Here is a 14,521-nt window from a genome sequence, read left to right as displayed (position 1 = left end):
CTCTAATTTCAGATTAATTAATGAGTAAGTACTCAATTACTTGAAATCTCTGTATTGAGGTCATAGTGCAGCTACAGTCTCCTGCTATTTGTAGTTTGGTTCTCTTTATATTTATGTACAATAAATTTACTGTTGGCTTCCTTGCAACAATGGGAAATTACCTGTGAGGCAGTTCCATCTGGTGGACATGTTTGGTATTCTCATAAAACCAGCACATTCCAGTCTTGTGGATTACAGTAGAAGAACTTGGGAAAACATTTTTTTAAAAATATTTTAATTTACAAGTGATCAGTGTTCACCTGTTACAGGACACCGTAACAAACGTTCTCGTAAAGTTAATACATACATCCCTCAGAACTCCCAGTCTCAATCTGAACTTTTCCCAATTCGCAGAGAACACTGCACTTCCTGCTTATCGTAAAACGGCAAAAGTCTTGAACTCTTCAAGCTGAACGCAGTTCAGTTTCTGTACACTCTCGTCTTTATAGTTTTAATGCATGCACCACTGTTCTAGTAACCAGGCTGCGACAGGGCACTAGATGGCACTCGTACAGTGCCATTTGCTTGGCGTTGTGTGAGCATATTGCGATGTCTCCGCGTATTTCTGTCTGCTCGTGTGTCTTACCTTCCTGTACGGAGTTCAGAGGCCTCTCTGCGACGGGAACACAAAGAACATCACAGCCCACCACAACAGATCCCTGGTTACTAAGGTCTTCAACTACAGAGCATTGGACATAAACACAATGCCAAAAAAACAGTAATAATTTAGAAATCGTTTGTACACAACAGCACATTTGGGAAAGATATCGATAACCATTACAAAAACAGTATTTCTTTGCCGACTGCAAAAAAAACGAGAAAAAAAAAAAAAACGAACAAGACCACCGACTGAATTTGTAAAGCGATCAAACTAAAGTAAATGAAATGTTAAATTCAAGTATCTAGTAATGTGCGCGCCTGTTCCTCTCTAATGTTGGTCGTTTTGCCGGACGCCCTGGCGGGGAACGGGGGCGCTCTGTGGACCTGTACACCAAAACGCATACCGTGCGGCTAAAGCCAGTGGTGGAAAACCCGCGGCGCAACAGCAGAGGCCGAAATAAAACGGGCTGGAAAAGACGTGGGCGGCGCGGTGGCCTGGAACAGTGACCGCGCTGTGGAATTCAAAATATTTTAATGATTCAGAGGACATTCCACCCTTCTCTCCTCTCCTCTCCTCTCCCCTCACAATGAAACAATCCCTCTTCCAAGCTCTCTTCTCCCACTCTTGTCCACTGTGCCCCGCTCCCACCACGAAAGACGCGACAGAAAGCGCCCCCTTGTGGCCTTCACACACATCTCAGCCTTAAAGTCCGGTCCAGGCCCCAGCCGTCTCCTCGGTTCCACCCCCTCATCTTGGCTCCCTCCTCTTAGTTCAGTCTTTGTCATAAAAGGTCAGTGCTCCTTACTGAGAACGGGAGAGAGCCCGTGGCCCCGCCCCCTCAGCAGACGGACAGGCCCAGCCCCGAGGCCCCGCCCTCCCGGCGCTCCCTCTTCTTCAGGAGCTGGATGCGGTTGTGGCAGTAGAACTTGATGGCCCTCCAGTCGCGGCGGTTGGTGACCAGCAGGGGGCAGAGGTGCAGGCAGCGCTCGCAGTCGGCCTTGGCGGGAACGCGCAGGTCCGCGATGTTGCCGCTCAGGTGGAACTCCACCGCCGCGCGCTCCGCCTCTGACCACGGCCGCTTCAGAACGCCGCGCTTACCTGCGGAGACCACGCCCACGTCACCAAGGAAACGCCACACTTTACACACACACCCCCGTTCATCCCGCTCATTTAACCAGGACACCCCACTGACACCCCACTGACACTCCAGGCACCCCACTGACGCCCACTGACACTCCACTGACACTCCAGACACCCCACTGACGCCCACTGACACTCCAGACACCCCACCGACACTCCAGACACCCCACTGACGCCCACTGACACTCCAGACACCCCACTGACACTCCAGACACCCCACTGACGCCCACTGACACTCCAGACACCCCACTGACACTCCAGACACCCCACTGACGCCCACTGACACTCCAGACACCCCACTGACACTCCAGACACCCCACTGACGCCCACTGACACTCCAGACACCCCACTGACGCCCCACTGACACTCCAGACACCCCACTGACACTCCAGACACCCCACTGACACCCCACTGATACTCCAGACACCCCACTGACACCCCAGACAACCCACTGACACTCCAGACACCCCACTGACACTCCACTGACGCTCCACTGACACAAAGTACAATAACCAGCAGTCACTGCAGCCCCCCAAGACTAGAGTTTGAGATGGGGGGGGGGGAGAGAAGAAGAATGAAAGATGGAGAAATAGAGAAAGACAGAATGGGAGAAAAATACTGAATTGGAACGAAAGGGAGAGAAAGAGATGGATAAGGGTAATGAACGGGAGAAACATGGAGGCAATGTGAAAAAGATGGAGAGAAGGGGGATAAAAGGCAGAGAGAGAGAAAGAGGGAGAGGTTGAGTGCAGCACACACCTGATTTGGGCTGGGCGCTTCTCCTCCTCGGGGCGGGAGCGGGGGAGGGGTTGACGGAGGAGGCGGGGGCAGGAGGGGCGCTCGTTCTCCTCCTCCGAGGGGGCTGGGTCTTCCCCCTGCCCCGCCGCCCGGCCGGCCCCTTCTCCGGAACCTTCCTCTGCTCCGCGTCCGAATCGTCCGTGAGCGAATCGGCCGAGTTCCCCGACATCACTGCCGGACGGAGCGAAGAAGGGTTTAAGAAACACGCCGAGGCGAGCAGGCCTGGCATTCATACAGCCTTCAGGGTACGAGTGCTGATCTGGGATCAGCTCGCTATGAATAAGGACAGGATCAGCACTGCTTTTCCCCCGGTATTTTTACCATTTGCAAAGAGCAGAAACACCCAGAGCAGGGTACACGCAACAGCCTGCTTTCAGGACCTCCAGACGGCGAGAGAATGACCCTGACCCCAGCGTTCATGATCTCTGACTTCTGAGCTCTCATTATCTTCACATTATTGATGTTGCAAACACGTGCGTTTGCTCATCCTCAGCGAATCAGGCAAGTCGGCCTAAATATGATGCCTCCCATTTTGTCATGTTTCCTTTGAGACAGTTTAAGCAGGCGTCACATTTTCCTTGCCTCAAGCTCACATAGTTCACTGCAAAGTCTTAGTCTACCAGCTACATTTGGTATACATTACTGCCATGATAAGAATGAGTAACAATAGGTGCATTTAACAAACTGGGATACATTTTTCCAACCCAACCCCACACCCAAGCGCAAACCCAACTCCAAACCCAACCCCCAAACCCCAAACCCAACTCCAACCCACAAACCCCAAACCCAACCCCCAAACCTCAACCCCCAAACCCCCCCTCACCGTCCAGCTCCAGGCAGATGTGGTGCAGGCTCATTCCCCTGAAGAGGACCCCGTCCCGCTCCCCACACAGCACCACGCGGCCCACCCGTCCCATCAGCCCCGGGTCCTGGCCAATCCGGGCGCAGCTCTGGGTCACGTGGTACTCCTTCTGCAGGAAGCCCTCCAGTCGCTGGGCGGCGCTGCTGCCCTGGCCCGCCCCCTGGCCCGCCCCCTCCCCCTCGCCCTCCCCGAGCAGCAGGAGCTGGGTGAGGATGGCCACCTGCCGGCGCACGCGGGTTTGGGTCAGGGCCTGGGGGTTCTTGGTGCCGCTGGCCCGCGCCAGGCTGCGCAGCAGGTCGGCCCCACGCAGGGGCGTGGCGGGGGAGTGGTAGGGCCGAGCGAACAGGTAGGGGTTCTGGGGGTCCACGCCCACCCCGGGCCGGGTCTGGAGGAGGAGCTCCAGGCAGGGCTCGCTGTGCGGGGGCAGGATCAGCGGCTGGACGCGGCCCCTCTTCCCCAGCACGCCGGCGCGAGGCAGGTGGCACAGGACCTGCCGCTCGAAGGGCGACAGCGAGGCCTCCAGAGGGGTGAGGGTGGGGGCGGCGCCGGGCGGGTGGGGCTGGGGCGTGGCCCGGTTCTGGTACTCCTGGATGGTGAGCTTGGAGACCTCGCACTCGCGCCGGCGGTTGTACAGGATGAGCAGGGCCAGGCTGGAGTGGCACAGCAGGCGCCAGGCCTCGGCGGCCTGCGGGGAGCGAGACAGGGACACGAAGGAGGAGTGCTGCTGCCGACGGAGGTGTGCCACCAGGGAGGACAGCGAGGAGAGCAGGGGCAGCATGTGGGGCCTGTGGGCGCTGCAGAGAGGGGCAGAGGGGGGCAGAGAGGGGCAGAGGGGGGCAGAGAGAGGCAGAGAGAGGCAGAGAGGGGGGCAGAGGGGGGCAGAGAGCGGGGCAGAGAGGGGGGCAGAGAGGGGGGCAGAGAGAGGGGCAGAGAGAGGGGCAGAGAGGGGCAGAGAGGGGGGCAGAGAGAGGGGCAGAGAGGGGGGCAGAGAGGGGGGCAGAGAGGGGGGCAGAGAGGGGCAGAGAGAGGGGCAGAGAGGGGCAGAGAGGGGGGCAGAGAGGGGCAGAGAGGGAGGCACAGTGGGTCAGCTCACCCCACGCGCTCACAAGACCAGCGTCCAGCCAACGTTCACCAACATTTTCAAACTTGTTTCTGTTCGCCACAAACGTTAGCTAACGTTCACCAACATATTCAACCTTTCTTATGCTCACCACGAATGTTAGCTAATGTTACCCAACATATACAAACTAATTTTCATTCAAATTCATATAAATTTTCTGTCCGCCACTAACTTTAGGTAACATTCGCTGACATATTCAAACTTTTTCTAATTCACCACAAATGTCAGCTAATGTTCGGCAACATATTCAAACTAGTTTTTGAACATCTTTCAGAAAAACAAAAAAATGATACTTCCTATAATATACTTTTATTTTACACGGCTAGCTGAATGAAAGGATTAAGGGCAGGTTCTCCAAACCCGTACCTCAGCATCTCGCCTTTCTTCTCCTCCCCTCCGCTGTCCTCGTCCTTTTCCCCGTTGGCCTCCGGCTCCTGCTCCTTCAGCGCCGCCAGGAAGCTGGGCGGGGAGGCCTCCTCCTCCTCCTCCTCTTTAGCCGCGGCCGCCGCCTCCCGTCTCTCCTGCTCCTCCTCCTTCTCCTTCTTCAGCATCCGGCGGCCCTTTTTGGGCGTGGCCGACAGCGAGGGCCCCCTCCGGGGCGGGGCGGCGGAGAGGGCGGGGCTCTTCTTGGGCGTGGCGGCGGCGGCGGCGGGGGAGGAGGAGGAGGAGGCGTGAGCGAGGGAGGGAGGGGAGAGGGAGAGGGAGAAGGAGACGCCGCCCGCGTGACTGTTCTGCGCCTCCCTCTCCCGGGGGAACAGAGAGGGGGCGGTGGGGGGGGCGGAGGAGGGGGCGGGAGACGGCGCGGGGTGCGGGGCCAGCGGGGCGTTGGGGAAGGTCTGAGCGCGCTCCATGGCCGCCCGCACCTCCGGCTGCTGGGCGTGGTGCTTCTCCAGGTGGCGGGCCAGCGAGCGGAAGTGGCGGCCGCAGTACAGGCACTGCCTCCGGTTGGCGGCCCCGCGGCCGCGGCCGATGTTGATGTTGATGTTGTTGTTGATGTTGGTGGTGGGCGGGAGGGGCGGCGTGGCGAAGGAGGGCGCGGGGCGGCAGGCCGGGGGAGGGGAGGAGTGCGGCGAGCGGGAGAAGGGCAGGGGCCGGCTCGGGGTCCGGGGCCCGGCCTTGCGCTTGGCCGTGGAGCCGCACGCCGTCTTCCTCTTCTTACGCCGGCGCAGCATCCGGCCCCGCAGCTCCTGCAGCTCCTCCTCCTCCTCCTCTTCCTCGTGGTCCGAGTCGCTGGGCTCCGAGTGGGAGACGGGAGAAGACGACGGAGAGAGGGACCAGGAGGGGGTGAGGTAGTCCGACACGGAGAGGGAGAGGGGCACGGGACCGGACTCGTCCTCCTAAACCCAGGGAGGGGAAGGGAAGAGAGAAAGAAGGGGACAAAACAAAATGGCCTCAGGCTTTACCTCTCTGGTGGTCAAACCTCAAACCCCATATCTGTGTAAAGTTAACGAGCCGCGACTCTGGACAATTCCTCTTCTACTCACTCCATGCCCCATACAGTATATCGTCTCCAGTCTTGGAACATTTGCCCACATTTTGCGCTTTAGGTGACGGCTGCTACCTAGTAGAAAATCTGTGTTCAGGAGTTATACCCAATTCCCAGGAATTTCACTAACATTCGTCCATGTTATGTCATGTCGTGACTGTAATTTGGCACAAAGACATATACACAGAAAAATATAATACTTTTGCAGTCAAAGTAAAGTGAAGGACTGGATACTACAGGGTAAATCACATTTTCTGTGACAAATAAGGAAAACCATCCTTTCGAGTAAGAAATGCAAATACAACCCTTGCTAAAAATATCAGCTATTTCAGCTACCCAGCTGCCTATATTTCCCTACGGACCTTGGGATAATCCTTTGGGACACGCTGCAGAACACAAAGCCAGACACTCGATAGCCAAGGTTCGCTATTCCAGGAATGTGCTGAACAGACTACAGAAAAGAGTGCTATTCCTGAAAAAACGAGCATTGGGAGCCACAGACGAGCATCACACGGAACAGTCTAGAAGCTCTCAGGAGTGGTCTCTACCTTCTTGATGTTGTTCTCGGGATCAGAGCTGCATTCTAGCCCACCTGGGGACACGGAACTGTGGAAACCCTGAAGGGCAAACAGGACATGTTACTTCATATTACATTACATGTAATTTTGCTAACGCTTTTATCCGAAGTGACTTGCAGTTGAATAGACTAAGCAGGAGACCATCTTCCCCCAGAGCAATGCAGGGTTGAGGGCCTTGCTCAAGGGCCCGACGGCTGTGCCTTACCCATTACGCTACAGGCCGCCCCTTGTATAACTAATGAATAACCAAATACCTAATAGGCTATAATCAATATGCCATTATATAACTATCAATCATAGCTTTGACTAGGGGAGCCAAAGGAGAAACACATTATTAATAACCGGCACACTCTAAAATGGGGCTGGCAAAACCATTGCCTGGTTCTTCCATCTGTAATTCAATTACTGGTTGAACAAGAATGCGTCAGTCAACTGCTACAGGAGTTAGTGATCAGAGCTGTGATTGTTACCATGGCGTTCTCTCCCCACTCCGTCAGACTGTAGTCCACCGTTATCTCCTCTCCTTTGGCGATGTCTCTGATCGCGATGACGACGAGCCGCACCTGGCTCCCACAATGCACCTCTCTGATGCGGCAGTTGGCCGGGGGGGCGTACAACATGGCCGCCCGGGCGCCGCTGGCCCCCTCTTCACCCAGCTCAGAGACGCTGCGGAAGACAGGCCCGTCATTCAGCGCACCGCCACCAAACCGTACGGGAGTCAACGGTCATGTGATCAAGCACGGCCCAAACTCAAGTACAAAAGCTGACATGTACACATGGAATTCACCGGAAGTTCTCTCATTGACCAAAAATTTAAGTATGCTTCAGAGCACACTTTCCATTCCCAGTACTCATTGGGTTTTCAGAGCCCACAGCAAAGAAGAACTGGAATTTGAAATATGCAATCAAACGCAAAGGATCATACGCCATCTAGTTTAAAATACAATGCAGCTAATGAGGGCATAAAACTACATATGCTAGCTATATGTCACTGACTGGAGATGACTAACGTTAGCCGTGAATATTACGTTTATCTTAACCTACATACTGCATTTTTCCCTTTTTACTTCATAAAGAAGTCTTAAAGGGGAACTGCACTCGAAAATCATTCTTTTTGGACATCCCTGTTCCAGAGTAGAAAATCTCTACCTCAAAAATGTGTATGGTACGGGGGCCTCGCTGCAGCTGAAAAGATGCTTGCACAAAGATGGAAGCTACCCCACTCCCTGCCCTGGTCTCATTGGGTAAATAGCTTTCTCCAAATTGTCTACACGGAGACATCAATTGCTCGGATGCATGGAGCTAGTTCCAGAAAGTTGCATGCCTGTTAAATATTCAGTTTGAAAACTTACACAATACAAAAAACATTTCATCACCAAAAATAAAAATAAAAATAAATAAAAAGGTTTTGAGCTCCCCCTCCCCACCCCCCTCTCTCACCACAGCTGAGCCGGGTCACTGAGGTAGTAGGGGCTGTCCGGGGGGGGCAGGCGGTCATCCTCGCCCTCCTGATACTGACCGTCACCTGTGGAGAGCACAGTTAGGTCAGCACTGCCGTGTGTGAGGTCCTCACACAGACGGGGGAAAGACCGCGAGAACGAGGCCAGTACCGGCACAGTAGCTGTGTTCAGACAGACTCTCCTCCTCGTCTTCTGTGACAAACACCCTGTCACACACCTTCACCGGGGTCCCCTTCCTCTTCCGCCCACAGCCTCGCCTGCAACACACACACACACACATACATTACCACACAGGCACACATGAATGCACATACACACACACACGCACACACGCTGTAGAAGCCATTTTGTGCATCTTTGCATACTTGTTTGGAGTTCAGTTTTTTGTCTTGCATTTTGGTACTCTACAGGATACAAGGTCACAGGTGATAGGCAAGGACATGGGTCACGGGAGCACACGTAATCAGATTAACCATAAATCGTTAAACAGAAATAAAAGAACATGCAAACTGTATAAAAGGATACATGTAAAGAACAGTCATTCCACCTATAGCAGTAACTAATTTAGATAATTTGGTGTAGGATTTATAGTCACTGCACAGACACTACCACAACACTGCCTCAAGTGGTCAAGTGGGACAACAATCAAACATATGCAACAGTCACAAGCATCGACAGCTACTGGTGTCAAACTAAACCCCCGGAGGGCTGCAGTGCCGGCAGGTTACCATGGTTTCCTTACAATCTGCCGTCAAGGAAATGGGCCTTTGAAAGCCAGGTTTGTGGACTTTTAGCCAATTGTTGAGTTGGCTCATTTAAGCACTTGGGTGTTGAAACGTACCAAAAGCCAGCAGACACTGACACCACCAGTGTACTCTCTGGCCTGTTATCCAAATGCAGACACATCTAAATGTAGACAGATTCTTCTAGAAATGAAGAATAAAGCCCCTTGACCCACAAACACACACGCTGACTTGGGAAACCAGCTTAGAACTATTCCCTCATACCAGGAACTTCATAAACCGACATTTCAGTGCCTTACACAACACCTGATTGTTTTTAGGACTGTGAGAGCAAAGACATCTATAATAATTTAATGGCCAAATCCACATTAATTTTGTTGTCTCATTGCCAAATCTTGAAATGGGTATAATACCGTAAATCCTCAAATTGTGTCCGGGCACAGGCCTTTATTTGGGGCAGGCTTGTATTCGAGGCAGGCCTTTATTTCTTATTAGGCTTCTGTTGTAGAATTTTATTCTTAGAAACAAAGTAAAAGGCTACACTTAAAGTGGGCCAACACTGTTCAACACTTCCTGTAACCGTTCAGTTTAAATCAATTAGTGTAGGCTAATCAGGAAACACCATTTGGTAAGTCATAGTGTCAGTCTTAACAGACTTAGTTTATTGCAAATATTCTCAAACACAATAAATCACATGCAAGTCCAGAATCCATAAAATAACAACTTGCCAGACACGCCTTAATGAACAATAACAAATTAGCGTAGATTACAGCAAGTTCAGGATCTTTTTTCCTAAAGTGTGTTTTATTGTGAGACATGCGTTTTGTTTGGAGCAGCATACAGGGAGGCTATCAAAAGATTTTCGCTTTGGTTTGGGATTTAATTTACTTTTGGACTGTTTGATTCTATTGCTAAATGTTGGGACTGATGGGTACTGAAATCTGGGGGGTATTTGATGGTTCACTGTTAAGTTTTATGTAGTTGAAAGAGTGTCGGGATTTCCACCCGTCTGTTTATTGCGAGCCAAGGCAGCCGCTTTCATTCATTCATTGAACGTGCGCTGTGCTGTAAATACATGGAAACCTTATTGCGTAGCCAAGTAGCCTAAATTGAGTTAATTTTTTATTTTGCCTGATTTACTTTTTATTAAATTCGTTGGCGGCAACAATTGTGTTTAAATGTATACTGCTTCAGCCTTTGGCAAGCTACTTAGAAGGGGGCGGCAAGCGACTGGTAGCTTGAGAGCAACGTGTTGGAGACCCATGGTGTAGCACAATGACGTTTCATTGGCAACAGTATTAAACCAACCAACAATATCAAATATTAAGAAGAGTTAAATCGAAACAATGTCTTCTGGTGCTCATGGACTGATAGCCCTACTGGTAGGCAATATTACCCCGGCTTGTATTTGAGGGCCGGCCTTTATTTGTCCGAATCGGCCACGCCCCCGGCTATTATCTGAGGCCCGGCTTCAAATAGAATCCCGGACACAATTTGAGGATTTACTGTATGCATACATTTAATACTTTATGTATTAGCTCATTTGCATTAATAAAAAAATAAAATAATTGTGGATAAAAGTGAAGGTCTGCATGACAGTGTGAATGCATTATCTGCTTCCTGGAGGTGGAGATTCAGAGTGGGTGTGTTTCAGGGGTAACAGCTTTCCCATTCAATACCTAGAAACCATTCAGACGCTCAAAAGACTGAAGATTCAGAGAGTGAGCTCCCGCACGGAATTACTTTTCCATCATTAATGAAAAAAATAAATAAATAGTCTATGTCAGATACTTTTTAATTCAGGGACAACTCGCTCAGTTATAATTAGGCTACGCACTGTGAAATTGAGGCTAGCCTTCAGAAAAGTTCTGGAAATAAAGTGCCACTGATTAGCCATATATAAATCACCATCCCTCAATGTGCATATACTACCAGGCATACATTACACAAATTAATTCTGTCTCCCACAGACAGCACATATGATTCATTTCACACAGCCCCTCATCATGAAGTTGTTAGTCTCCCAGGTCCAGATATAGCCTACTTTACATGCACATAAATATACTGCCAGGCATTAAAAATGCAACAAATGACATTGGCTCCATCCGCTAAAAAGTATACCCCTAGAACAATACAGTATCTGCAAAAATCATCAATTGAATGACAAGGGAACACTTGAGGACTTGAGTGAAACTGGGTAATTGGGTAGGGTAGAATTGATGGTGTGACAATCACATATATTGCTCTATTCCTGAACCTCTGTCCATTGCCACAAGACTATCAAGGAAAAGCATTAGCCAATAGTCTGAAAGCTATAAACGAATCACAACTGAACCAAACAAATGCCAAAGTAGAGGGGAAGATGCAAAATGGATGCTGAGGCCAGTAAGAACGTCAAGGTCAAAAACACACGTGTCACATGATCTCACTCAACGGTCACCACCTCTGCTGACTGAGGCACACCCTGGATTAGATTCTCCCATCAAACCGGTTCCAGTGAGAACCGGCCAATCACCAACCAGCACAGTGTTGTGACCAATGCGTTGCCCCACCCCCCACCCCCCACCACACACACATACATAGAGGTAGCATCCACACTGCAACGGGGGCAGGGGGGACCGACTTGTGCAAACACGATGCCCATGCGCTAATGCTAACGCAGGCCAGCACACTGACGGGACGTGGGCTGATTTTGCCGGGCTTTCCTGCTGCAGGATGGCTCGCGTGTGATTGAGCTGCAGCTGTATTCGTGGGAAAGTAGACCGGCAGGACACCTCTGGTTATCACGGTGCCAGTCTGCGGGCCAGGCTGTGAAGCCTACTGAGCCTTACGCAGAACTTGTTAACTTAGATGAGCCTGGTCTGCAAGAGAAGTAGTCTCGCTCTGTCAATGCGAGGCCGGGTAGATGCAAAAAAAGAACATAAGACACATGTGGTAGCCACATGAGATGCATAGCTCCTTCACTGAGAAAAAAAACAACTGCCTGGCATTTTATCTCCGATGGTTTGATAACGGGTTTGAACATTAATGTTGGCATCATTGGCAGCCCACATTGTCTGATTGAGAAGCAGGGCCCGGTGTCATGAAGCAGGATTACGGAGTAAGGTGGATAAATGCGCCAAGTAAAACCTGGATCACTCACAAATGTGGAACATGGACTGAAGTAAAAAGACCTGCTCCGGGTTTTACTCAGTTATCCAGCAAAGTTAGTAATCCTGCTTTGTGAAATAACCTCCAGGCCTCGATCAATCTGAATATTCTTCTTGTTCAGCATAGGAGCATCTCAGTCTGTACACCTCTCATGTATCCATATCGCATTGTGGCAGTGTGTGACCACGTATAGCTTTCTTTGGTTAGCCCTTTGGTTTTTGGTTAGCCCTAAAAAAAAAAAGAGCTATACTGCAGGATTTAAATTATCAATAAAAAAAACTAAATCACTGTAAGATTATTCCGTAATTTACAATCAGGAGGCCTGTGCCATACAGCAATAGTATCAGGTAAACAAAGCAATAAGAACACTCAAATATGCAAGTTCAATAATATTCATTTCATTATTTAACTGGAAAACTCTAAAACTATTCTGATACTCTCTCACTCCTCATTCCTTCATGAATAACATAGAAAGAAACACCCAAACTGAAATGTTACATTGCACTCTTTAAAATCAAACACTCCCTGCCTACCACACACTTTTTACTTAAACATATTCTCCACCACAACCCCATTTTATAAACAAAATGGACGCAGACACACCACTTCTCTCAAACACACTCTGTCATCTCTGTGCCTCTCTCTGGCTCTCTCTCTCTCTCTCTCTCTCTCTCTCACACACACACACACACACACACACACACACACACACGCACACACGCACACACACACACACACACACACACACACACACACACACACCCTCCCCCCACTAGCTCTTCCTGTAACACACACACCCACACACAGTCTCATAACACACACAGCTCACCATCCCCACCCCCTCTCTTGCACACATAACCCCCCCCCCCACCCCACACACACACCAAAGTACACACACTCTCTCTCTCTCTCTCTCTCTCTCTCTCTCTCTCTCTCTCTCTCTCTCTCTCTCTGACACACACACACTCTCTCACTCTCTCTCTCTTTCTCTCTGACACACACACACACACACACACTCGCTCTCTCTCTAACAGTCCTTACCCTCCCCCCTCTCTCTCGCAGAATTACACACTCTCTCTCCCCCACGTAAGCTACATTCACCTCCTCTCTCTCTCTCTCTCACTCTCACACACACACACTGCTGTGACGGTCACAAGCCCACTCCCCCCCTCCCTCCCTCCCTCCTTCCTCTCGCTCTCACAGTGCTCATCTCTTTTCTCGAACAGTGGCTGAAAACGCATAGGATATGCAATATTAGTATGTACAGACAGTTATCGAGCTTTAATACAAATAACATATACATTTGAACTAGAACACATACATATATATATGTATAAATACCTCTCGTAATAACATTCGCGTCGTTTTGATAGTTAGCTAGTTAACGGTATAGCTATGGCTGACTAGCGTTAAGCTAGCTAACGTTAGCTAACCTTAGCTATATATGCTGCCACGGACACAATGTATTTAACCCTTAGATTTGTTAGCTAGCAGGTTACATGCTTAAATGTCTAATTATCTCCCCTTTTCCCTCACTCGCCCATACTCATACACACGCGGTGCTGGTTGGAAACTGTATTAACATTAGCTAGTTAGCTAAATGGCTAGTGTTCGCTGGTTAGCTAGCTATAAACATTCGGCCATACTGTCCAACACACACACACGGTCTACGCCGTCTACGGAAACTCTTTCGTTCTTACCCTCGCGGCGGTGGAGGTTTGCTCCCTTCTCCGTCGCTGTCCAGGGTCGGGGGTTCCCGATAATCAAACAGTGATCGTATGTTCTCCGCCATTTAAAATAGCTCTCCTTCAGGCTGCTTGTATAACTAGCTAGCTGCCTCGCTCTCCGCTCGCCCGCATTGAGTTTGGTACTCTGACCGCTTCGTTTCCTTTCCCACAAGGTAGAAAGAAGAGGCAGCAGTGATGATTGTAAAAGTGATAGGTGTCAAATGACACATTGCCTCATGGCTACAACATACACCATAATAAATGTATCATAGTCTGAAATGAAAAACAATGGAGTTATTTAGAAAGTATCATGTTTCATCAAGGTCCAACAGAAATTTCGTCAAGTTGCATCCCCCCTGTTTTGCGGAGTGGTATAGCCCAAAAGAGAGGCATACATTCGCGACTGAATCAACACAGTCAGGAGAGGCCAGAAGATAAATGCCGGCTAGCCTCTGAATTCAGTCAATTACAGTTTTTTTAATAACTAGAAATATTATTAACATTAATTGTAATGAGATCTTTATGAACCAATTCCTTTAATTTGTTTCGATGTAAACAGCATAATTTAGCATTGTCTTCTGTATGCGCATTAGATTAGCGGTTTCGCTGCACCATGCATCCCTGTCCCACACGAGCAAGTTAAAACACTGGCTACAGTAGGTCGCCCCTAGAGACAAAATGGTTTGGTTATTTCTTAGAACAGCAATGTACCCCAGCAAATGGCACCACCAATACACCAATTATTTGTACAAGTTGGAGAACAACAATAAAGATAATACAGTATCTAATTATAATTTATATTATTTCTAGTATTACC

General features: G+C 49.9%; 1 protein-coding gene across 2 annotated transcripts; it reads right to left on the bottom strand.

Moving 5' to 3' along the window:
• Positions 1 to 1,154: 1,154 nt before the first annotated feature.
• On the bottom strand, positions 1,155 to 14,057 carry LOC133135314 (uncharacterized). Of its 2 annotated transcripts, none has more exons than XM_061252221.1 (9): positions 13,678 to 14,057; positions 8,235 to 8,341; positions 8,065 to 8,149; positions 7,095 to 7,290; positions 6,595 to 6,663; positions 4,927 to 5,897; positions 3,402 to 4,234; positions 2,540 to 2,749; positions 1,155 to 1,738 (listed from the first exon to the last, which is right to left on the bottom strand). In XM_061252221.1, the coding sequence occupies exons 1-9, from the start codon at positions 13,767 to 13,769 to the stop codon at positions 1,479 to 1,481; spliced, it is 2,823 nt and encodes a 940-aa protein (XP_061108205.1). In that variant the 5' UTR covers positions 13,770 to 14,057; the 3' UTR covers positions 1,155 to 1,478. The 2 variants fall into 2 exon arrangements, with proteins under 2 accessions (XP_061108205.1, XP_061108206.1); XM_061252222.1 differs by having other exon boundaries at positions 3,402 to 4,225.
• Positions 14,058 to 14,521: the final 464 nt, after the last annotated feature.

The sequence above is a fragment of the Conger conger genome, chromosome 8 (genome assembly GCF_963514075.1).
Source record: "Conger conger chromosome 8, fConCon1.1, whole genome shotgun sequence".
In the NCBI taxonomy this organism is placed as follows: Eukaryota; Metazoa; Chordata; class Actinopteri; order Anguilliformes; family Congridae; genus Conger; species Conger conger.
This window is presented reverse-complemented; position numbering and strand designations above follow the sequence as displayed.